The following is a 23,944-nucleotide window of genomic DNA, read 5'->3' as shown; positions in this document are numbered from 1 at the left end:
AATGTACGGGGATTAACATAACAATAAAAAAAAAATTAAAAAAAAAATTTAAAAAAAAAAACAAAAAAAAAACAAAAAAAACTTAAGTAAATTTTAAAAATCTAATTGGCTTTATTAATTGATTTATGAATCAGGCAGCATCCCATCTAGCAAGTAGTGGGGAGCTCCAAAGGGCTACACAAAAGGAAATGTTTTTAAAGATAATGAGGGAGTGGGGCGCCTGGGTGGCTCAGTCGTTAAGCCTCTGCCTTTGGCTCAGGTCATGATCCCAGGGTCCTGGGATCGAGCCCCACATTGGGCTCCCTGCTCTGCGGGAAGCCTGCTTCTCCCTCTCCCACTCCCCCTGCTTGTGTTCCCTCTCTCGCTGTCTCTCTGTCAAATAAATAAAATCTTTAAAAAAAATAATGAGGGAGTGGGAAAAAAGGAAATTATTAGCCAAGAACCCATCGTTTTAAGCAAAGTTGTCCTTCTAAGGAGAACTGAAGGGATCTATCAGTGTATTTCCTAGTGCTGACCAGGAAATCCCCATGTTGACTGGTTGAAGGCTATATTTCTGTGTGGTTGAAACTGCAGTTAGGTTAGGCATTCAGCATTGCTTTACTGATTTGAGGCCTTAACCTAAGTGACACCATTTTGAGCCTGTGATTTTCTTTTTAACAACGATAAGAACAAAAAATAAACACCTTGTGGAGAAAAGCAAATGCAAAACCTCTTCTACTTGGCTTTCTTGGGTGTTTAGCATAGTTTGTTCCCAAGAGTATTTGTGTTTATTAGACAAACTCTTTGTTTTTTGTTTGTTCGTTTTTGTTTTTTAATTTTATTATGTTATGTTAGTCACCATACAGTACATCATTAGTTTTTGATGTAGTGATCCATGATTCATTGTTTTCGTATAACACCCAGTGCTCCATGCAGTACGTGCCCTCCTTAATACACATCAGACATACTCTTTGAAGCTAAGTCACCCTTTTCTCTCAAGTACACTGCCCCATGTATCTTATAAAGTAGTGATCCTCAAGGTGTGAAGGTAACGGTGGGTTGAGGTGAAGGGGGGATTTTGCTTCCCCAATGTTACAAAGAAAACCACAGGCCCAAAATGGTGTCACTTAGGCTGAATTCCTAAATTGAGGATTAATACTAATCTAATTGCAGTTTAGGGGCATCTGGCTAACTCAATAGAGAATGCGATTCTTGATACTAGGGTTGTGGGTTCAAGCCCTATGTTGGGTGTGGAGATTACTTTAAAAAATACGATCTTTTAAAAAAAAGGAAAAAAAAAAGAAATTGTAAACAACAAATACATAAAAAAATAATATTTGCAGTTTCAACCTCCCCCCGAAATGTAGTCTTTACCAGTAAAGAATGTTTTTTGATCAGTGCCAGTCTTCCCCATGGGCCCTCTCCATCCCCCAAAGGCAGATGAGGTCAACTGCAGGTAAGACTCCTTGCCTTTCCCCACAGTGACAGAAGTATCTCCCAGAACAATCCTTTTCTTTTGCTAATAGCTTTCTCGTCCCACCGTCTTTCTACAAAAACTTTCCATTTTGTATAATTCCTCACAGCATTCTTCTGTTTGCTAGATGGGATGCTGCCTGTTTTGTGAATTATTTAATAAAGCCAATTAGATCTTTGAAATTTACTCAGTTGAATTTTTTATTTAACATCGAAGACACTGGAGACATTTTGGGTTGTCGTAACTGGAGGGACAGGGTGTCGTGCTACTGACGCCTAGCAGGAAGAGGCCGGGGATGCTCAAATAGTCTACAATTAAAACTGCCAGATTTAGCAAATAAAATACACAAGGGGTAGTGTCTCCAAATAAGATGCATAACTCCCAATTAACTATGAATCTTAACACTGTTGTTTACCTGAAAATCAAATTTAACAGGTCACCATGTGCTTTATCCGGTGATTCCACCCCTAATGCGCAGGACAGGCTCGCGTCACAAAGAATGACCCGGGCCAGCGTGTCCCGACTGCGGAGGTTGAGAAATCCCGCCCCGGAACAGCGGTTTTCAAAACCCAGAGCGCGTCGGGATCGCCTCAAGGGGCACAGGCGCGGACCGCTGGGCGCGCCCTCGGCTTCTCCGACATCGCGCAGGAGTCGCTGGCTTGTCAAGTTCCCAGGTGAGGCAGCTGTCGGTCTGGGGCCGCCCCGGAGAACCGTCACCCAAAACTGCGTCCGCTTTTGGGGGGTGTGGAGCCAGAGACACAACCACGCCCAGGCACAGGGAAACAGGAGAAAACCGGGGATCCTTCCCCGAACAGCGTCTCCTCCTCTGAACAGAGCTGCGGAAGTTCCGAGCTGAGCATACTCCTGACGGGTTTTCACGAGGGGACTCCGTATCGGCGCGGGTACAAGTCACCCTAGGCCGACTGAGCCCGGGCCAAAGCCGACGGCAGCCCGGCCGCCGCGTCCGTTCGGGGCTCCACTCGGCGCTGTACCGGGGTGCTCCGAGCGGTTCAGATCCTGCAAAGGCAGCGGGCCGTGTGCGCGCCGGCTCAGCCCCGGGGGTCCGCCGCGGGCTTGCCGTGCCCTCACGACCGTGTGCCCGCCGCCGGCTCTCACGCTCTCCGGCACGACGGCCGGGGGCCCGGAACGACTTTTCTTATGCGGAGAAAGCGAAGACGTCTTTTCCCAGAGACCCCCTAATCTTTCCGTTCACAGAACCACCATCCTAGACAGAGGGACGGCGTCGTGCCCTCGCGAGCAGGAGCCGCAAACGCGTCCACGCTCCCTCGGCGGCCAGCTGGGCGCGCGCAGCCGGCGGGCAAGTCCGCGGCCGCTGCGGCCGCTCTTCCCGGCCCGCGGAGGCACCTTCCAGTCCGCTCTAGGCTCCGCGGAGGCCCGGGCCTCTCGGTGGTGGCTCGGGTCGGGGGCGTGGCCAGGGCGTGGCCGGGGCGTGGCCGGGGCGGGACACAGAAGGCGAGCCCCGGCGCCGCGAGCGCTCTCGTGCCGGACGTTGCGCGGCCGCGACGCCCCAGCCGGCGCGGCCAGGGGCTCGGGGCTCGTTGCGCCGCGCGGCGTCCCGCGCAGCTCGGCGAGACTTCGGCCGCCCGGAGCGCGGAGGTAGGCGTCGGCCCGCCCGAGTCGCTGACCCGCGCTGGTTTGCGTGTGTGAGAGGCCCGGCCTGGCGTTGCGTTTTCTCAACGGTGCCCGAGGCAGGGCCCTCGGCGCCGCGCGCGGAGGGTGGGCGGGAGGGACTGGTTCGGGGACAATGGGCTCTTGGGCACCGAGCTGCGCGGGCCGGGCAGCGGCGCTCCCGCAGCGGGGCGGGCCCGGCGACCTGAGAGCCTCTGGGCGGCCAGGGTGCTCTGACGCAGGACGCCCTGGGGAACGGTGGCCGGGGCCCGAGGGCGGGGCCGGGGCTGCGCTGGGGCCTGGTGGGGCGCGGGGCGCGTGCCACGCACCGTCCGGGAAGGGGTGGCCCTGCGACGTGCGGGCGCTTCCGGCGCCTCCGCTGCCCCTGCGGTGCGGAGTGGCTTTTGTCTTCCTCTCCCTTCTCCCGCTGGTGTTGTGACCGGGGCGGGGGCAGGGGCCGCCGTCTCACAAAGGCTTTTCCGGAGCCGTTTTGCACGTGGCTCAGCTTTGAGGCGTTTACATTTATAAAATGTCTTTTTTTTAATTCTTTTTGAAATAATTTCAGAATTAAAAAAAAGTTTAGAAATTAGTACAGCGTATTCTCACCTTTTATTCCCTTAGACTCCCCAAATGTTAACAGAACAGGAAAACCAGGACACTGTGTCTGCAGGTGTTATTCGGATTGCCTGCTCCTCTCACCCACTTCCTTTCCGTGGGATAGGATCCAAGTCAGGATCTAGTGGCATTTAGTTGTCTTGTCTCCTTGGAAAAATTTACATTTTAAACAGTGGAGGCCCTCTCACCCCCGCCCCCCAGATCCTTCAGAGTGGCCTTGGAAGCACCAGGTCTCAATCAAAGGGTCTTCCTCTGTCCAGGCCCAGTAGTGTCCAGCAGGGCCTCGGGCAGCTTTGGCGCTCGTGGTCACCCTCTGCCTTGACCCATCCGGTCCTAGCCGGTCAGCCTCTCCTGGTTCTCCTCCTACTTCTCAGGCCTACCTTCTCCGGTCCTGGTATCTCTGAAGATGCCCTCCTTGGCCATCTTCTCTTTCAGTCTGGGTATTTTCCCTGGGTGATCTCTTGTGGCTCCAAGGATTCTTGTGGTTTTGAGCATACCACAGATCCTCAGGAAACTCGTCGTTGATGATTCCAGCCCAGGCCATTTCTCTTTCCAGACTCACATAGCCTGTGCGTACACGATACCTTCATGGGCTAGCTCAAGAGCATTTCTGTCTCAGTATGAGTATATCTCAGCTCACTCACATCTGGTCCTCTCCTGGTGCCCCCAGATTCTGTGAATGATACCACCCCACCCTAGCCACTCAGCCACTGCTGGGGAAGGCCTCCTGATGAGCTCTTTCCCTACCCCTAGTCAGTCCAGACTTGGTTTCCTTGTTGAACCCTCCCTGGGCTGCCCCACTTTTCTCCATGGGAACCACCATCCTGCCTTTTGTCTCCCTGTGCTTGCTTTGGTGCCCTCACTCAGTTGTCCACACCACAGTCAGACTCAGCTTATTAAAATGTACAAGTGATTGTGTCATACTCTGTCTATAATCTTTTAAAATTTCCCTTTCCAAAAAAAAAAAACGATAAGATACAGACCATTAACTATAGAGAACAAACTGATGGTTACTGGAGGGGATGGGAGTGGGGGCATGGGTTAAATAGGTGATGGCGATTAAGGAGAGCAATTGTGATGAGCATCAGGTGATACATAGAATTATTGAATCACTCTATACGTGAAACTAATATAACACTGTATGTTGACTATTAAAATAAAAACTTAAGGGGCGCCTGGGTGGCTCAGATGGTTAAGCGTCTGCCTTCGGCTCAGGTCATGATCCCAGGGTCCTGGGATCGAGCCTCACATCAGGCTCCTGGCTCAGCGGGGAGCCTGCTTCTCCCTCTCCCTCTGCCTCTCTCCCTGCTCATGCTCGCTCGCTCTCTATCTCTGTGTCTCAAATGAATAAATAAAATCTTTTAAAAAAATAAAAACTTAAAATTAAAGATGCAAAAATAAATAAATAAAAAACTTCCCTGTGCTGTAGGACAAAGGTAAGTCTTCTTAATGGTGCCCTCAAAGCCCTGAAATGGCTGGTGCAGCCTCTTCTTGTACCCTCTCCCTCAGGTTCCCTGCTCCGCTCCGACTGGCTTTGCTTTTCTCCTTGTTTGCTGTTTCCCCTGCCGGGATTCTGTTCCCTGTCTACTTAGGGAATTCTTAACTCTTCTTGCAGGTCTCCATCTAGTCATCTTCTCCTTAGGGAAGTTTTCTGTGACCTCCCTAACTAGGTCCAGGTCCTGTTTTGCAGATCCTAATCTCTACCACCATCTCTCCTTGGTAGCCCTGTTAAAGTGGCAATTTTACGCATACATGCTTAGCACCTGGTACACACTTTTGATGTTTTCCAAATGAATGAGGAAGTGTTGGGGTACTTAATATGGTTGCTTAACAACCTCTACCTGAACGTTATTGTTGTTGGGAATTTGCTTAGCATATAGGGGCACGGCGTACTCTTGTTCCATTTCTCTGTTGGTGCTGTCAGGCAGGGCGAGAGGGAGCCACACAGGAGGGGATGGAGAACCTAGAGAGAACAGCCCAAGGAGCATTGAAAGGGAGAAGTAGCTTCTGCTGTTCTTGCTGCTTAGCTTCCCTTTCCGTCCTGGTTGAATCCACTGTGTTAACTGACTTCATTGACAGACTCTTTCCTACTCTCCATTTCCTGTGCATGGTTTCAGAGAATCTTTACAAATATATTTTGGTTAGGGTCAAGCATATATCAGTAGTTCCTAGTTCTTTTCTAAATAGCTGGCTCAAAGTCTGTAGGTGAAATGGAAATGAGGGCCTGATGGAGGAGGAGGTGGATTGGGTTCCCTGAACTATGGCCATTTGCTCTGTGGTGTGAGTTGTTCAGTTCAGCAAGTATTCACTGGGGGCGTGCGAGGAGCTGTGTTGGCTTCTGGGGATATAAGGGTGAATAAATTCTGCACCTGCCTGGCCGTGGGGCACATGGTGAGGTCAGCATGTGGTAATCAAGGTGAAAGCTGGTGGAAGCCGTATGAGAGGAACCCTTGACTTGGAGAAGGACGAGCCGAGGCAGGGGCTGGGTGGGGGAGCCCTGGGGACCAGGCTGGTTGGTGGCCTTGACCTAATTCCAGGACCCTTGCAGTTGTGACCTGGAGACGTTCTCAGCTGGGTGTAAGGATGGGCCCGTGTCACAATGACTGGGTGGGGGCTGTCACTGAGTGCTGGTGAATGGAAGAGGAGGGCCTGGGGCACAACAGAGAAAAGGGTGATGCGGTGAGCTGCTGAGGTGGGCCCGGCTGAAGTGGTAGCACAGGAGGTCACACTCTCTGACCCCAAACCGGCCAGATGTGTTTGTTTTTTTTATTTTTATCAAAGTCATACTAAAGCACCCCTAATCAAACACAGAATTTCTGTAGCAAAATGTATGGATATCTACAGTTAGAAATAGAAATAGACATTGCAAAGAGCCTCCCATCATTTTAGATTTTGCTGCCAGAGTTTGTTGCTAAAGTTTGAAGAAATGTTCAGTTTTCCCAGCATTTTTGACTTGTGAGAATTGTGGGTGAGGGGTTGTGGATCTGAAATGATAGCTAATGCTTATAGAGCTTCACATACACTGACTCTTGTCCTCACAGCAACCCTACTAGGATTGGTACCTCGAAGATCCCATTTTATAGGTGAGACAAGGTCAGTGACTGCCTGTGGTCACAGAGCTCACCAGGGTGGCTCTGTCGTCTACATTCTTAGCAGGCTGCTGACTTGTGAATGGGAAGTGGGGAGAGAGTTTGAAGGACCAGGTCTTTCTCCCACTCTTTAGACACCTAGCATCCACAGCCAGCCTGCCTGAGTGCCCAGGAAGGTCTGCAGGGAAGGGAGGTGGGAGACCCAAAGAGGTCATAGTCACGTACTCAGATTCCCCGAGGGCCCATGGGGACTCGTTTCCAGGATGCTGCATCTTGTGGTCTGGTTGGGCAGTGAGCTTTTCTCAAAAGCTGTAGGGGAAGTTACATGCAGCGTCAAGTAGAGCAGAGGAGGAGGTGAGGCGGTCAGAGACGCCCAGTGCACAAGCTGTGGTGTGGGCAGGCTGGGATTTGAGAAATGAGGGTTCTGTAGGGAGATTCTTCATGAGACTGTAGAGTGGAGAGATGACTGTTTTCTAATTTTCTTCCACCTGCTGTGCAAGATACATGTGTTCTGGAACACCCCGGATGAACACTTTCTGCTTGCCACTCCCTCATCACTGCAGACCGCTGCCCACCTGAGGGGCACTGAGCAGGTCACCCCAGTAGTATTTGCTCACGTGTGTGCAAGTATCCCAGTGCCTTTGTGTGTGCATGTGTGAGTGTGCAAAAATACGTATAAAATGCATGTGAGCCGGGATAATGAAACAACTTTGACTGTCCCACTCAGTTTAAGAAATAGAACTTTACTAAAACCTTAGAAATCCTCTGTGTGTCTGCTCCAATTGCATCTTTTCTCTTCAGAGGTAACCACTATCCTGCAGTTCCTTTTAATCATTTCCTTGCTTTTCTTTATAGTTTTACCATGTGTGTGTGTTTGCAGATTATATATATATGTTTTGTTTTAACTTTTTGGTCCTTATAAAATGAAGCACGTAGCAAGCTTTCTGGGGTGTTTTGCTCAGTATATTTTTGCGATTCATTCAGTGGGGTGTGTGGCTGAAGTTCTTCATTCACTTTTTCTGTCGGATGGTACTGCATCCGTTCCAATGGTGGCCATTGGGGCTGTCTCCGGTTTCTGCTATCGTAAGTAAACAGTGTTGGAGTGGGCATTCTTGTTCTGGTCTCCTGGCGCACAGGTACGGTAGTTCCATTAGAGCAGTGGTGATCGAGTAGGGTGGGGTGGCATGGGGAGGGGCAAAATGGGTGTGGAGGAGACAGGGAGACACTTTTGGTTGTCATACCTGGCAAGTGGGGAGCTACTGTATCTTTTTTTTTTTTTTTTAAAGATTTTATTTATTTATTTGACAGGGAGAGAGACAGCGAGAGCAGGAACACAAGCAGGGGGAGTGGGAGAGGGAGAAGCAGGCTTCCCGCTGAGCAGGGAGCCCGATGTGGGACTCGATCCCAGAACCCTGGGATCATGACCCGAGCCGAAGGCAGACGCTCAACGACTGAGCCACCCAGGCACCCGGAGCTACTGTATCTAACGGGTAGAGTCCACCCCTGCTGCTAAACATTCTGTGATGCGCAGGATAGCCTTCCCCATGTCCTCCACCCCTCTCGCACACTAAAGAATTGTTGAGCTCCAGGTACCAGTGCTAAGGCTGAGAACACCTGCTCCAGGGTAAATACCTGGGGTGGATTGCCGGGTGGGTGGGTTTGGGTGTGTTCAACTTTAGTAGATACTAACGCATTATTTACACTCCCTTCAGCAGTATGGGGCTTCTAATATTACTCATTGACTTCTCCAACACTTGATAATGTGTGTCTTTAAAATTTTTGCCAACCTAGAATGCAAGCTGGTGCAGGCACTCTGGAAAATAGTATGGATATTCCTCAAAAAGTGAAAAATAGAGCTATGACCCAGCAGTTGCACTACTAGGTATTTATCCGAAGGATACAAACATAGTGATTTGAAGGGGCACATGCACCCCAATGTTTATAGCAGCAATATCCACAATTGCCAAAGTATGGAAAGAGCCCAGATGTCCATCTACAGGTGAATGAATAAAGATGTGGTATATAACCCCCCCCCACACACACAATGGAATATCATGCAGCCATCAAAAAGAATGAAATCTTACCATTTGCGATGATATGGATGGAAGTAGAGGGTATTATACTAAGTGAAATAAGTCAGTCAGAGAAAGTCAATTACATGTGGAATTTAAGAAGCAAAACAGAGGATCATAGGGGAAGGGAGGGAAAAATAAAATAAGACAAAATCAGAGAGGGAGACAAACCATAAGAGACTCTTAACTCTAGGAAACAAACTGAGGGTAGCTGGAGGGGAGGGGGTGGGGGGGAGGGGGTAACTGGGTGATGGGCATTAAGGAGGGCACTTGATGTAATCAGCACTGGGTGTTTTATGCAACTGATGAATCACTAAACTCTACCTCTGAAACTTAAAAAAAAAAAAAAAATTGCCAAACTAGTATATGCAAAGTAATATCTCAGTTGTAGTTAAAATTTTTATTTCCTGAATAGTAATGAGATTGACTGTCTTTGCATGTCTGTGTGCTGTTTGTATTTCCTTTCAGAAGTGCCTCCTGATATCCTTTCGCCCATTTCCCTGTTGTGTTATGTTTTTCTTAATTGTTCCTGTGATTTCTTTATATGTCTTAAATTCTTTATATCTCCTAGATGCTAATCCCTTATATCTGTTACAGATAACTTTTTCTATTTATGAGTTTCTCCTGATGAGCCAAGAAGTTCTTAGTTTAAACGTGGTGTAATTTATCAGTCATTTTCTTTATGGTTAATACTTTCTGCAGACAGATGTGGTTCCCCAGGTAGATGCGACTCCCTTTAGGAGCACATCCAAGCGAGGCTGGAGCTGGATCACAGTTCTGCTTCAGGGTCCACAGCTGGGACTAAGGTGAGCAGGTCTGCCTCCCAGCTCTTGGATAGGTGTGTCTCCTCCTGGTTCCCTGGGCTTCCCCTAGACTGGCAGAGAGAGGCTGAAACCAAGTGTCCAGGCCGCTTAAGCGTCCGTAGCTGACACTGACATTGGCAGGCCTAATACCAGAGGCATGGATGGGGATTGCAGGGTTCCTGAGTGAGCAGGACTAAGGGCAGGGCTAGAGCTTGGACACAGAGCTTCACTGGGATCCGTAGTCTGGTCCAAGGCTGGCAGGCCTGTTACTGGGGTGTGTACAGTGTGGCTCTTCCTGAGTTTCTTGGCACATGGGACTGGTTGCAGGAGTAGGACCAAGTAGGCCTGGAGCTGAGTCCCTAGAGAGTTGGGGCTACTTGTGGATTGTAGGACAGGTCACATTTGGTGAGCTTGCAACCAGAGTGCTGGCCTGTCTTTTCAAAGAAGAGCCCCTTGGTCTTGGGGTTCACCCAGGTTTTGAAGCCTTCTACCTGGATCCCAAAGCTCCTACAAAAGCACTTTTTCCATGGTTGGCTGCTAGATCATTGTGTAGGCAGACACAAGCTGGGGACTTTCTGTTCTGCCATCTTGCTAGACATCACTGCTGTTTATTTAAGATCGATTCCACATGTCAGTTCTGCTGTTCAAGTCTCAGGAATTTTGTCTCCTTGATCATTAATCTCTGAAAGAGATATATTGAAATCTGTCATTATTGGTGATAGATTTGTTAGTGTCAGTTAATTTTTTTTAATTAATATAATTATGTTATGTTAATCACCATACATTACATCATTAGTTTTTGATGGAGCGTTCCATGATTCATTGTTTGCGTATAACACCCAGTGCTCCATGCAGAACATGCCCTCTTTAATACCCATTACCAGGCTAACCCATCCTCCCTCCCCCCTCCCCTCTAGAACCCTCAGTTTGTTTTTCAGAGTCCATAGTCTCTCATATTTCGTCTCCCCCTCCAATTTCCTCCCCTTCATTCTTCCCCTCCTGCTATCTTCTTCTTCTTCTTCTTCTTCTTCTTCTTCTTCTTCTTCTTTTTTTTTTTAACATATAATGTATTATTTGTTTCAGAGGTACAGGTCTATGATTCAACAGTCTTACACAATTCATAGCGCTCACCATAGCACATACCCTCCCCAATGTCTATCACCCAGCCACCCATCCCTCTTGCCCCCCACCACTCCAGCAACCCTCAGTTTGTTTCCTGAGATTAAGAATTCCTCATATCAGTGAGGTCATATGATACATGTCTTTCTCTGATTGACTTATTTCGCTCAGCATAACACCCTCCAGTTCCATCCACATCGTTGCAGATGGCGAGATCTCATTCCTTTTGATGGCTGCATAATATTCCATTGTATATATATACCATATCCATTCATCTGTCCATGGACATCTTGGCTCTTTCCACAGTCTGCCTATTATGGACATTGCTACTATAAACATCGGGGTGCACGTACCCCTTCGGATCCCTACATTTGTATCACTGAATACCCAGTAGTGCAATTGCTGGGTTGTAGGGTAGCTCTATTTTCAACTTTCTGAGGAACCTCCATGCTGTTTTCCAGAGTGACTGCACCAGCTTGCATTCCCACCAACAGTGTAGGAGGGTTCCCCTTTCTCCGCATCCCTCCCAACATCTGTCGTTTCCTGACTTGTTAATTTTAGCCATTCTGACTGGTGTGAGGTGGTATCTCATTGAGGTTTTGATTTCGATTTCCCTGATGCCAAGTGATGTTGAGCACGTTTTCATGTGTCTGTTGGCCATTTGGATGTCTTCTTTGGAAAAATGTCTGTTCATGCCTTCTGCCCATTTCTTGATTGGATCATTTGTTCTTTGGGTGTTGAGTTTAAGAAGTTCTTTATAGATTTTGGATACTAGCCCTTTATCTGATATGTCATTTGCAAATATCTTCTCCCATTCTGTCAGTTGTCTTTGGTTTTGTTAACTGTTTCCTTTGCTTTGTAAAAGCTTTTTATCTTGATGAAGTCCCAATAGTTCATTTTTGCCCTTGCTTTTGGCGCCTTTGGCGATGTTTCTAGGAAGAAGTTGCTTCGGCTGAGGTCGAAGAGGTTGCTGCCTTTGTTCTTCTTTAGGATTTTGATGGACTCCTGTCTCACACTGAGGTCTTTCAACCATTTTGAGTCCATCTTTGTGTGTGGTGTAAGGAAATGGTCCAGTTTCATTCTTTTGCATAGGGCTGTCCAATTTTCCCAGCACCATTTGTTAAAGAGACTGTCTTTTTTCCATTGGACATTCTTTCCTGCTTTGTCGAAGATTAGTTGACCATAGAGCTGAGGGTCCATTTCTTGGCTCTCTATTCTGTTCCATTGATCTGTGTGTCTGTTTTTGTGCCAATACCATACCGTCTTGATGATTACAGCTTTGTAATAGAGCTGGAAGTCCGGAATGGTGATGCCACCAGCTTTGCTTTTCTTTTTCAACATTCCTCTGGCTATTCGGGGTCTTTTCTCGTTCCATACAAATTTTAGGATTATTTGTTCCATTATTTGAAAAAAGTGGATGGTATTTTGATGGGGATTGCATCGAATGTGTAGATTGCTCTAGGTAGCATTGACATCTTCACAATATTTGTTCTTCCAATCCATGAGCATGGAATGTTTTTCCATTTCTTTGTGTATTCCTCAATTTCTTTCATGAGTATTCTATAGTTTTCTGAGTACAGATTCTTTGCCTGTTTGGTCAGATTTATTCCTAGGTATCTTACGGTTTTGGGTGCGATTGTAAATGGGATCAACTCCTTAATTTCTCTTTCTTCTGTCTTGTTGTTGGTGTATAGGAATACCACTGATTTCTGTGCATTGATTTTATATCCTGCCACTTTACTGAATTCCTGTATGAGTCCTAGCAGATTTGGGGTGGAGTCTTTTGGGTTTTCCACATAAAATATCTTATCATCTGCAAAGAGTGAGAGTTTGACTTCTTCCTTGCCGATTTGGATGCCTTTTATTTCTTTTTGTTGTCTGATTGCTGTGGCTAGGACTTCTAATACTATGTTGAATAGCAGTGGTGATAGTGGACATCCCTGCTGTGTTCCTGACCTTAGGGGGAGAGTTCTCAGTTTTTCCCCATTGAGAATGATATTCGCTGTGGGTTTTTCATAGATGGTTTTTATGATATTGAGGTATGTACCCTCTATCCCTATACTCTGAAGAGTTTTGATCAAGAAAGGATGCTTTACTTTGTCAAATGCTTTTTCTGCATCTATTAAAAGGATCATATGATTCTTGTTCTTTCTTTTATTAATGTATTGTATCACAGTGATTGATTTGCGGATGTTGAACCAACCTTGCAGGCCAGGGATAAATCCCACTTGGTCGTGGTGAATAATCCTTTTAATGTACTGTTGTATCCTATTGCCTAGTATTTTGGTGAGAAGTTTTGCATCCATGTTCATCAAGGATATTGGTCTGTAATTCTCCTTTTTGATGGGGTCTTTGTCTGGTTTTGGGATCAAGGTAGTGGTTGCCTCATCAAACGAGTTTGGAAGTTTTCCTTCCATTTCTATTTTTTGGAACAGTTTCAGAATAGGTATTAATTCTTCTTTAAATGGTTGGTAGAATTCCCCTGGGAAGCCATCTGGCCCTGGGCTTTTGTTTGTTGGGAGATTTGTGATGACTGCTTCAATTTTCTTAGTGGTTATAGGTCTGTTCAGGTTTTCTACTTCTTCCTGGTTCAGTTTTGGTAGTTCATACATCTCTAGGAATGCATCCATTTCTTCCACATTATCTAATTTGCTGGCATAGAGTTGCTCATAATATGTTCTTAGAATTGTTTGTATTTCTTTGGTGTTGGTTATGATCTTTCCTCTTTCATTCATGATTTTATTTATTTGGGTCATTTCTCTTTTCTTTTTGATAAGTCTGGCCAGGGGTTTATCAATCTTGTTAATTCTTTCAGAGAACCAGCTCCTAGTTTCGTTGATCTGTTCTGCTGTTCTTTTGGTTTCTATTTCATTGAATTCTGCTCTGATCTTTATTATTTCTCTTCTCCTGCTGGGTTTAGGCTTTATTTGCTGTTCTTTCTCCAGCTCCTTTAGGTGGAGGGTGAGGTTGTGTATTTGAGACCTTTCTTGTTTCTTGAGAAAGACTTGTATTGCTATATACTTTCTTCTTAGGACTACCTTTCCTGCATCCCAAAGATTTTGAACAGTTGTGTTTTCTTATTTATTTATAATTTTATTTACTTTTGAGAGAGAGAGAATGACAGAGAGAGAGAATGAGAGGGGTGAGGGTCAGAGGGAGAAGCAGACTCCCTGCTGAGCAGGGAGCCCGATGCAGAACTCGATCCCGGGACTCCAGGATCATGACCTGAGCCGAAGGCAGTTGCTTAACCAGCTGAGCCACCCAGGTGCCCCACAGTTGTGTTTTCATTTTTATTTGTTCCCATGAATTTTTTAAATTCTTCTTTAGTTTCCTGGTTGACCCATTCATTCTTTAGTAGGATACTCTTTAGTCTCCATGTATTTGAGTTCTTTCTGACTTTGCTCTTGTGATTGGGTTCTACTTTCAAAGCATTGTGGTCTGAAAGTATGCAGGGAATGATCCTAGTCTTTTGGTACCGGTTGAGACCTGCTTTGTGACGTAAAATGTGATCTATTCTGGAGAATGTTCCATGGGCACTAGAGAAGAATGTGTATTCTGTTGCTTTGGGATGGAGTGTTCTGAATATGTCTGTGAAGTCCATTTGGTCCAGTGTGTCATTTAAAGTCTTTATTTCCTTGTTGATCTTTTGCTTAGATGATCTGTCCATTTCAGTGAGGGGGGTGTTAAAGTCTCCCACTATTATTGTATTGTTGTTGATGTGTTTCTTTGCTTTTGTTATTAATTGGCTTATATAACTGGCTGCTCCCATGTTAGGGGCATAGATATTTACAATTGTTAGATCTTCTTGTTGGACAGACCCTTTAAGTAGGATATAGTGTCCTTTCTCATCTCTTATTACAGTCTTTGGTTTAAAATCTATTTTGATATAAGGATTGCCACCCCAGCTTTCTTTTGGTGTCCATTAGCATGGTAAATGGTTTTTCACCCCCTCACTTTCCATCTGGGAGTGTCTTTGGGTCTAAAATGAGCCTCTTGCAGACAGCATATCGATGGGTCTTGTTTTTTAATCCAATCTGATAGCCTGTGTCTTTTGATTGGGGCATTTAGCCCATTTACATTCAGGGTAACTATTGAAACATAGGAATTTAGTGCCATTGTATTGCCTGTAAGGTGACTGTTACTGTATATTGTCTCTTTTCCTTTCTGGTCTATGTTACTTTTAGGCTCTCTTTTTGCCGAGAGGACCCCTTTCAATATTTCCTGTAGGGCTGGTTTCGTGTTTGCAAATTCCTTTAGTTTTTGTTTGTCCTGGAAGCTTTTTATCTCTCCTATTTTCAATGACAGCCTAGCTGGATAGAGTATTCTTGGCTGCATATTTTTTTCATTTAGTGCTCTGAATATATCACGCCAGTCCTTTCTGGCCTGACAGGTCTCTGTGGATAGGTCTTTTGCTAATCTAATGTTTCTACCATTGTAGGTTACAGATCTCTTGTCCCGAGCTGCTTTCAGGATTTTCTCTTTGTCTCTGAGACTTGTAAGTTTTACTATTAGATGTCGGGATGTTGACCTGTCTTTATGCATTTTGAGAGGGATTCTTTGTGCCTCCTGGATTTTGATGCCTGTTTCCTTCCCCAAATTAGGGAAGTTCTCTGTTATAATTTGCTCCAATATACCTTCTGCCCCTCTCTCTCTTTCTTCTGCTTCTGGGATCCCAATTATTCTAATGTTGTTTCGTCTTATGGTATCACTTATCTCTCTAATTCTGCCCTTGTGGTCCAGTAGTTGTTGATCTCTCTATTTCTCAGCTGCTTTATTTTCCATCATTTGGTCTTCTATATCACTAATTCTTTCTTCTGCCTCATTTATCCTAGCAGTTAGAGCCTCCATTTTTTATTGCACCTCATTAATAGCCTTTTTGATTTCAACTTGGTTAGATTTTAGTTCTTTTATTTCTCCAGAAAGGGTTTCTCTAATAACTTCCATGTTTTTTTCAAACCCAGCTAGTATCTTTAAAATCAGCATTCTGAGCTCTAGTTCCGACATCTTACTAATGTCAATATTGATTAGGTCCCTGGCAGTCGGTAGTGCCTCTTGTTCTTTTTGTTGAGGTGATTTTTTTCCGTCTTGTCATTTTGTCCAGAGGAGAATAGATGAATGAGAGAACAAAATGCTAACAGGGTAACAATATCCCCAGAAAATATACACTAAACAAATCAGAAAAGACCTGAAACCGGGGGAAAAGAAAGGGAAAGAAAGAAAAAAGAAAAAGATAAAAACAAAAACAGAACAAAACAAAAAAAAAAACAGAATATGATCACATATGATCAGGCTGGTGCATAGATCAGTGCAACACACTAGATTTTGGGCGTATTTTGGTCTGTTAGAAGAAAGTGCCTCCCAAAATTTTAAAGAAAGAAAAACTTATATATGTACAAAAATAAGGGTTAATATGATGAAGGGATGGAATATGACTGTAAAGATGAAAATTATAAAAGATTTTACAAAAGGAAGTGATAAGAAGTTGGTTGAAAGAAGAAAAAGGGGATTTAAAAAAAAAGTGGAGAGAATGTGATCAGGCAGGAGACTAGAACAAAGCCATACACTAGAGATTTAGGGTATATTTTGATCTGTTACAAGAAACTGTATCCCAAAATTTTAAAGAGGGAACAACTTATATATATATATACCAAAAACAAGGTTAACTACTATGAAGGATAGAATATGACTCTAAAAATGAAAAATAAAAAAGATTTTTTAGAAAGGATTGATAAGATGTTGGTTGAAAAAGGGAAAAAGATAAGTCCAAAAAAAAAAGTTAAAAAATAATTAAGTGTGAAAGACTAAAGAATCATGGTAAAAAAGCCATGAATTCTATGTGCAGTGTTACCCTAGCGCTGGAGTTCTGCCGTTCTCACTGATCGGTAAAGTTGGTCTTGGCTGGCTGTTCTGGCTGATCTTCTGGGGGAGGGGCCTGTTGCCGTGGTTCCCAAATGTCTTTGCTGGAGGCGGAATTGCTCCCCCCTTGCCCGGTCCCGGCTAAGTAATCTGCTCGGGTTTGCTCTCCGGAGCTTTTGTTCCCTGCAAGCTTTCCGTACAGCTTTGGAGGCCGAGAGTGAAAATGGCGGCCTCCCAGTCTCCGCCCTGGAGGAGCTGAGAACTCAGGGCCCCGCTCCTCAGTGCGCCCCCAGAGAAAAGCAGTCAGTCACTCCCGTCTCCCCGGTCTCCGGCCGCACTCCGTGCTCACCCGGCCTGTGACCGCGCGTTTCTTTCTCTGGCACCCAACCCCGTGTGGAGTCTCCAAACCCCGCAGATCCCTGCCGTGCGCTCCCACGCCACTCCTCCCAGGGGAGGAAGGTGAGTCTCCCCAGATCTGCTGCTTATTGGGTCCCTGCTGGAGGAGCAGTGGCCCGACTGTGCCGTGGATCACGGTTTATGACAACCCCGAGCTCAGAGCCCGCGCCTGGGCTCCGTCTCTGCAGCCGGCTTCCCTGCTCCGATACCTGGGAGCTCTGCCGCACTCAGGCACCCCCGGTCTTTCTGTGACCCCGAGGGTCCTGAGACCACATTGTCCCGTGAGGGTTCCACCCCCCGTTTAGCCACTGGAGCGACGTCCCTCAGCGGAGCAGACTTCTAAAAGTTCCGATTTTGTGCTCCGCGGCTCTATCACTTGCCAGAAGCGGCCGACGGAGGCCCCTCCCCCTGCCGTCTGTCCTCCCGAATATCGCCTCGGATTCACTTCTCCGCACGTCCTACCTTCCAGAAAGTGGTCGCTTTTCTGTTCAGAGAGTTGTTGCTATTCTTTTCTTCGATCTCCTGTTGAGTTCATAGTTGTTCAGAATGGTTTGATCCCTATCCAGTTGATTTCCTGGGACCAGATGAAATCCAGGTCTCCTACTCCTCTGCCATCTTGAGACCTAGTGTCAGTTAATTTTTATTGTGACGTAGTTATTAAATGCATGAAATTTAAAATTATTATATCCTTTTAGTGAGTCAAAAACTTTCCCTGGGAAGTAACCTTCTTTTTCCATGATAATGCTTCTGTATTTTTAATTATAAAAATTAACATAAAATAGAATTTACTATTTTAATCACTTTTCAGTAGTGTTAAGCATGCTTACCTTGTTGGGTTTTTTTTTTTTAAAGATTTTATTTATTTATTTGACAGAGAGAGACACAGCGAGAGAGGGAACACAAGCAGGGGGAGTGGGAGAGGAAGAAGCAGGCTTCCCGCTGAGCAGGGAGCCCGATGCGGGGCTCGATCCCAGGACCCTGGGATCCTGACCTGAGCCAAAGGCAGACGCTTAACGACTAAGCCACCCAGGCGCCCCACATGCTTACCTTGTTGTGCAGCCAATCTTCAACACATTTTTATCTTGCAACATTGAAACTCTATGCCCATTAAACATCATCTTCCCATTTCCCCCTCCTCCCTCCCCTGGTAACCATCATTCTACTTTCTGTTTCTGAGAATTTAAGTACCGTAGATACTTCCTATAAAAAAGACTCTTACAGTATTTATTTTTTCATGACTGGTTTATTTCATTTAGGATAATGTCTTTAAGTTTCAGCCATGCTATAACATGTGACTAGATTTCCTTTTTAAGGCTGAATCATATTCCATTCTAAGTATATACCACATTTTCTTTATCCATTCATCTTTGATGGACATTTGATTTGCTCCCACCTCTTGGCTGTGATGAACAGTGCTGCTGTGAAGATGGATGTCTCTTGGAGACCCTGCTTTCAGTTCTTTGGACTGTATGCCCAGAAGTAAGGTTGCTGGATCATATGGTAGTTCTATTTTTAATTTTTGGAGGAACTACCATACTGTTTACGTAGTGGTTGCACTATTTTACATTCCTGTCAGCAGTGTACAGGCGTTCTAATTTCTCCATATCCTCGCCAATATTTCTTATTTTTGTTTTGTTTTTGTTTTTTTATAGTGGTCATCCTAATGGGTATGAGGTGACACCTCATTGTGGTAGTGATTTGCATTTTTCTAATGATTAGTGATATTGAGCATCATTTCATATGCTTATTGGCCATTTGTATATCTTCTTTGGAGAAATGTCTACACAGGTTCTTTGGCCATGTTTTTACTGGGTTGTTTTTTTGCTGTGAAGTTGTAAGAGTTATTTGTATATTAACTTCTTGTCAAATAATATAGTTTGCAAATATTTTTCCCATTCTGTTAGTTGTCCCTTCACTCTCTTGATTGTATCCTTTGATGCATGTTTAAGTTTTATGTAGCCCCATTTGTCTATATTTGCTTTTTTCCTGGTGCTTTGGTATCATAGTCAAGAAATCATTGTCAGATCCAGGAGTGCCTGGGTGGCTCAGTCGTTTAAGTATCCGATTCTTGATCTCAGCTTAGATCTTGATTTCCGGGTCATGAGTTCAGGCCCCGCATTGGGCTGCACACTGGGTATGGAGCCTACTTAAAAAAGAAAGGGAGGGAGGGAGGGAGGAAGGAGAGAAAGAAAGAAAGAAATCATTGTCAGATCCATTATTGTGAATCTTTTCCCTATGTTTTCTTTGAAGAATTTTATAATTTTAACTCTTACGTTTAGGTCTTTGATACATTGAGTTTATTTTTGTATATGATGTAAGGTAAGAGCCCACCTTTATTCTTTTGCATGTAGATACCCAGTTTTTTCAACACCATTTGTTAAAGAGACTGTCCTTTCCCTATTGAGTAGTTTTTACATCCGTTTTGAAGATTACCTGACCATATACATGAGGGTTTATTTCTGGCTCTGTTATAATTCACTGGTCTCTATATCTGTCTTTATACCAGTGCCACACTGTTTCAATTTCTTTAGCTTTGTAATATCTATTGAAATGAGGAAATGTGAATTCTCCAACTTTGTTCTTCCTTTCCAAAATTATTTAGGCTATTTGGGGTACTTTGATACCAAAGGATTTTAGGATGGATTTTTCTATTTCTGCAAGAAAAAAAATGCTGTTGGGATTTTGATAGAGATTGCATTGAATCCATAGATTATTTTGTGTAGTATCAACACTTTAGCAATATTAAGTCTACCAACCCATGAACACAAGATATCTATTTTTTGTGTGTGTTTTTTTAAAAATTTATGTTTTGTCATTTTCAGTGTTAAATTCTTTCACCTCTTTGGTTAGGATTCTTCCTAAATATTTATTCTTTTCAATGCTGTGGTAAATGGAGTTGTGTTCCTAATTTCCACTTCAAATTGTTAATGTATAGAAATGCAACTGATTTTTGATGTGTTGATTTTGATTTCTGCAACTTTGCTGAACGTGTTTATTCTAACTTTTTTTTAATCTTTAGGCTTTCTTCATATAAGATCATGCTATCTGCAAACAGATAATTCTACTTCTTTCTTTCCAGTTTGGATGCCTTTTATTTCTTTTTCTTGCCTAATTGCTCTGGCTAAGATTTCTAGTACTATGTGCGAGAGAAAGGCCAGAAGAGGCAACTTTATCTTGATCCTGTTTTTAGAGGAAAAGCTTTCAGTCTTTCACTGTTTTGTATATTAGCTGTGATTTTTTTTTTTTTTTTCATGTCTGGTCTTTATTATGTTGAGTTGGTTTCCTTTTATTCATAGTTTATTAAGATTTTTTATCATAAAGATTTTTTTTCGTATTTGTCTTTATTATGTTGAGTTGGTTTCCTTTTATTCATAGTTAAGATTTTTTATCATAAAAGTGTTGAATCTTGTTAAATGTTTTTTCTGCATTATTTGATGTGAACATATGGTTTTTTGCCTTTCATTCTCTTCACATGGTATATTACATTGATTTTTTTTCTCATGTTGAACTATCCTTGCATTCCAGAAATAAATCCCACTTTGTTGTGGTATATAATCCTTTCAATGTACTATTGAATTTACTTTGCTAATAATATTTTCTTGAGGATCAATATTCATCAATATTGGTCTTTAGTTTTCTTCTAGTATCTTTGGCTCCGTTATTGTATTTTTCAGCTCCAGAATTTGTTTGCTTCTTTTTATGGTTTCTATCTTTTTGTCAATATTCTCATTTTGTTCATTCATTTCCTGATTTTGTGTCTGTGTTCTCTTTTAGCTCATTGAATATCTTTAACAAATTGTTTTGAATTCTTCACCATGAAATTCAGCAGTCTGCCTTTCTTTAGGACCCATTTCTGGAGTTTTATTTTGTTTCTGTCATTGGACCATGTTTCCCAGTTTCTTTGTATGCTCGTGATCTGTTGTTGAGATTTGGCCATTCAAAAAAAAAAACAGAACAAAACAAAACAAAAACCAGCCTCCTCTCTCAGTCTTTATGGACTGGCTTTGTTCAGGGGAATACTTCACCAGTCAGCCCACCTAGAAGTTCGGAACCTCACCAACATTTTCTGGTGATACAGTCTCTGGACTTGAGTGTGTACTTTTAATTGTCTCAATTTCCATGAGCAGCATGTCCTGAATTTCTTCCCAGAAGTGTATAATCTTTATCTCTCCCTGGCATCTTCATGTAAAACTGAAGAATTTCTGCAGCTCTGTTGTACTGTGACACCTGCCTACATTTTCAGTAACCTCCAAACTGCTGCCATTCCCATCAGTGCTCCACGTCTGATGACACAGAAATCTATTCCTCAGGCAGCCCCAAGACAAGCCAGAATTTTGGACTCACAGTCTACTCTGATTTCCATCCCAAGGGAGGAGTCACTGTATTTACCCTAGTTGTACCTTACTGATCTGACTAGGCAGAGATCTGTCTGTGCACAGAATGCCATGAACTTTTCCTACCCTTTTCAATGGAATCCCATCTTATTTTTGTGTTGGCCTGGGTCCTGCACCAATTCAGGTGGTCTCTAGAGTTCTCACAAAGGTGTTCAGGTTCATATATTGTTGTTAACTTGCATTTCCATGGGGGAATGAAGGCCTGGAGCTTAGTAGTCCACCATCTGCTGACATCACCTCCTCTATATTTGTCTTTTGAACCATCCTCACATTCCATTCTTTTCTTGTAATATTCTTATCAGGCTTTGGTATTGGAGTAATGCTTATCTTATGAGTTTGAGGTGTTCCTTCTCTTTGGTTTTTTTTTTTTTTTTGGATGAGTTTGAGAAGAACTGGCATTAATTGTTCTTTAAATGTTTGGTAAAATTTACCAGTGAGTGCATTTGGTATTGGGATTTTGCTTTTCATTTTTGTTTTCTTGTTTGTTTTTTGGTTGGGAGAGTTTGCATTACTGATTCAGTCTTCCTGCTAGTAATTGGACTGTTCAAAATTTCTGTTTCTCCTGGTTCAGTCTTGGTAGAATGTGTGTTTCTGAGAGTTTATCAACTTTTTCTAGGTTGTCCAGTTTGTTGGCATATAATCAGTAATTATTCATAGTAGCCTCTATGATCTTTTGTTTCTGTGGTATCAGTTATAGTTTCTCCTCTTTCATTTATAATTTTGTTTATTTGGGTTCTCTTTATTTCTTGGATACTGTAGCTAGAAATTTGTCAGTTTTGTTCTTTTCAAAAAACTAATTCAGTTTTGTTAATCTCGTCTATTATTTTTCTGTTCTCTGTTATTTTTGCTCCAGTCTTTTATTTCTTTTCTGCTGCTAACTTTGGGCTTAGGTTATTCTTTTTTTAAAAATTATAATTTAATTTTAAATTCCAGTATAGTTAATATACAGTGTTATATTAGTTTCAGGTGTACAATATAGTGATTCAGCACTTCCATACATCACCCTGTGCTCATCATAAGTGGCGTGCCCTCCTTAATCCCCATCACCTATTTTACCCATCCTCCCACCCACCTCCCTTCTGGTAGCCATCAGTTTGTTCTCTGTAGTTGAGTCATTTCTTGGTTTCTCTCTCTCTCTCTTTTTCTTCCTTTGCTCATTTTTTGTTTCTTAAATTACACATATGAATGAAATCATATAGTATTTGTCTTTCTCTGACTCACTTATTTCACTTAGCATTATACTCTAGCTCCATCCACGTTGTTGCAAATGGCAAGATTTCATTCTTTTTTATGGCTGAATAATATTCTATTGTGTATGTATATATATATACACCATTTTTTCTTTATCCATTTATCTATTCTTTTTATAGTTCCTTGAGGTGTAAAGTTAAGTTTTTTATTTGGGATCATTCTGTTTTCTTTATGTATGTGTTTATAGCATTAAGCGTCTCTCCTAGAAATCTTTTGCTGCAACTTAAATGTTTTGGTATGTTGTGTTTCCTTTTTCATTTGTTTCAAGATACTATTTATTTATTTATTTGAGAAAGAGAGCACACTAGTTGGGGGGGCGGGGCACAGGGAAAGGGAGAGAGAGAATCTTAAGCAGGCTCCATACTCAGTGCAGAGCCTGACGTGGGGCTCAGTCTCACGATTCTGAGATCATGACCTGAGCCGAAATCAGGAGTTGAATGCTTAATCAACTGAGCCACCCAGGTGCCCCTCAAGATACTTTTTAATTTCCCCTTTAATTTTTTCTTTGATCCACTGGTTGTTAAGAGAATGTTGTTTCATAGTTAGTTAGTTCTTTATACATCTAGGACTTCACTGTCTAATACAGGGGCCACTGGCCAAGCACATGTGACTGTTTTCATTAAAATTAATTAAAATTACATAAAATTAAAAACTCACTTTCTCAGGCACGCTAGCCATATATATCAGATGTTTAATAACCACGTGTGGCTCATGTCTACCATATTGGGCAGCATTGTTAGAAAATATTTACATTATTACAGTAGGTTCTCTTGGGTCAACCAGGTGCAGTTTTGTCCCCCATGGGACACATGGTAATGTCTGGAAACTTTTGATTTCCACAATTAGGGGATCGGTGTTCTACTGGTATCTAGTGGGTAGAGGCCTGGAAAGCTAACATTCCGTAATACACAGGACAGCCCCACACAGCAAAGGCTCATCCAGCCCACATGCCAATAGCTCTGATGGTGAACAACTTTGCCCTACGATGTATTTTGGTGTGAGGTAGAGAGCTCATTGTTTTTCCCTCTGATTAGCCAGTTGACTAGACACTATCTCCTGTGTGTACTCAATTCATCCCCTTCTGGTTGCTGGTGAACCTTAAGCTAGAGATGTCTTTTCCCTTAAATGGTGGAGAAGGTCCTATTGTCTTGCTAATTAAGATACAGTTTTTTAAAAATAAACTTCTATTGTCTTACAGATTCTTTGACTCTGCACATATAGACAACTCTATGTTCCCAGTTCATCATGGCTTCAACTTCAAGGTAAG

General features: G+C 43.4%; 1 protein-coding gene across 2 annotated transcripts in view; it reads left to right on the top strand.

The window, feature by feature from the left end:
• Positions 1-1,645: 1,645 nt before the first annotated feature.
• PGBD2 (piggyBac transposable element derived 2) overlaps positions 1,646-23,944 on the top strand; it is a 34,494-nt gene continuing 12,195 nt past the window's right edge. The window contains exons 1-2 of one of the 2 annotated variants that reach the window (XM_032395788.1): positions 1,646-2,127; positions 23,876-23,939. In XM_032395788.1, the coding sequence (XP_032251679.1) occupies positions 23,923-23,939 (17 nt within the window). In that variant the 5' untranslated portion in view covers positions 1,646-2,127; positions 23,876-23,922. Of the gene's footprint in view, positions 2,128-2,980; positions 3,071-23,875; positions 23,940-23,944 lie in introns of those variants that run through there. The other variant, XM_032395787.1, reaches the window with a different exon arrangement.

The sequence above is a fragment of the Phoca vitulina genome, unplaced genomic scaffold, assembly GCF_004348235.1.
Source record: "Phoca vitulina isolate PV1807 unplaced genomic scaffold, GSC_HSeal_1.0 scaffold87, whole genome shotgun sequence".
NCBI classification, from domain to species: Eukaryota; Metazoa; Chordata; class Mammalia; order Carnivora; family Phocidae; genus Phoca; species Phoca vitulina.
Note: the sequence above shows the minus strand (reverse complement) of the source record. Positions and strands in the feature narration are given on the sequence as shown.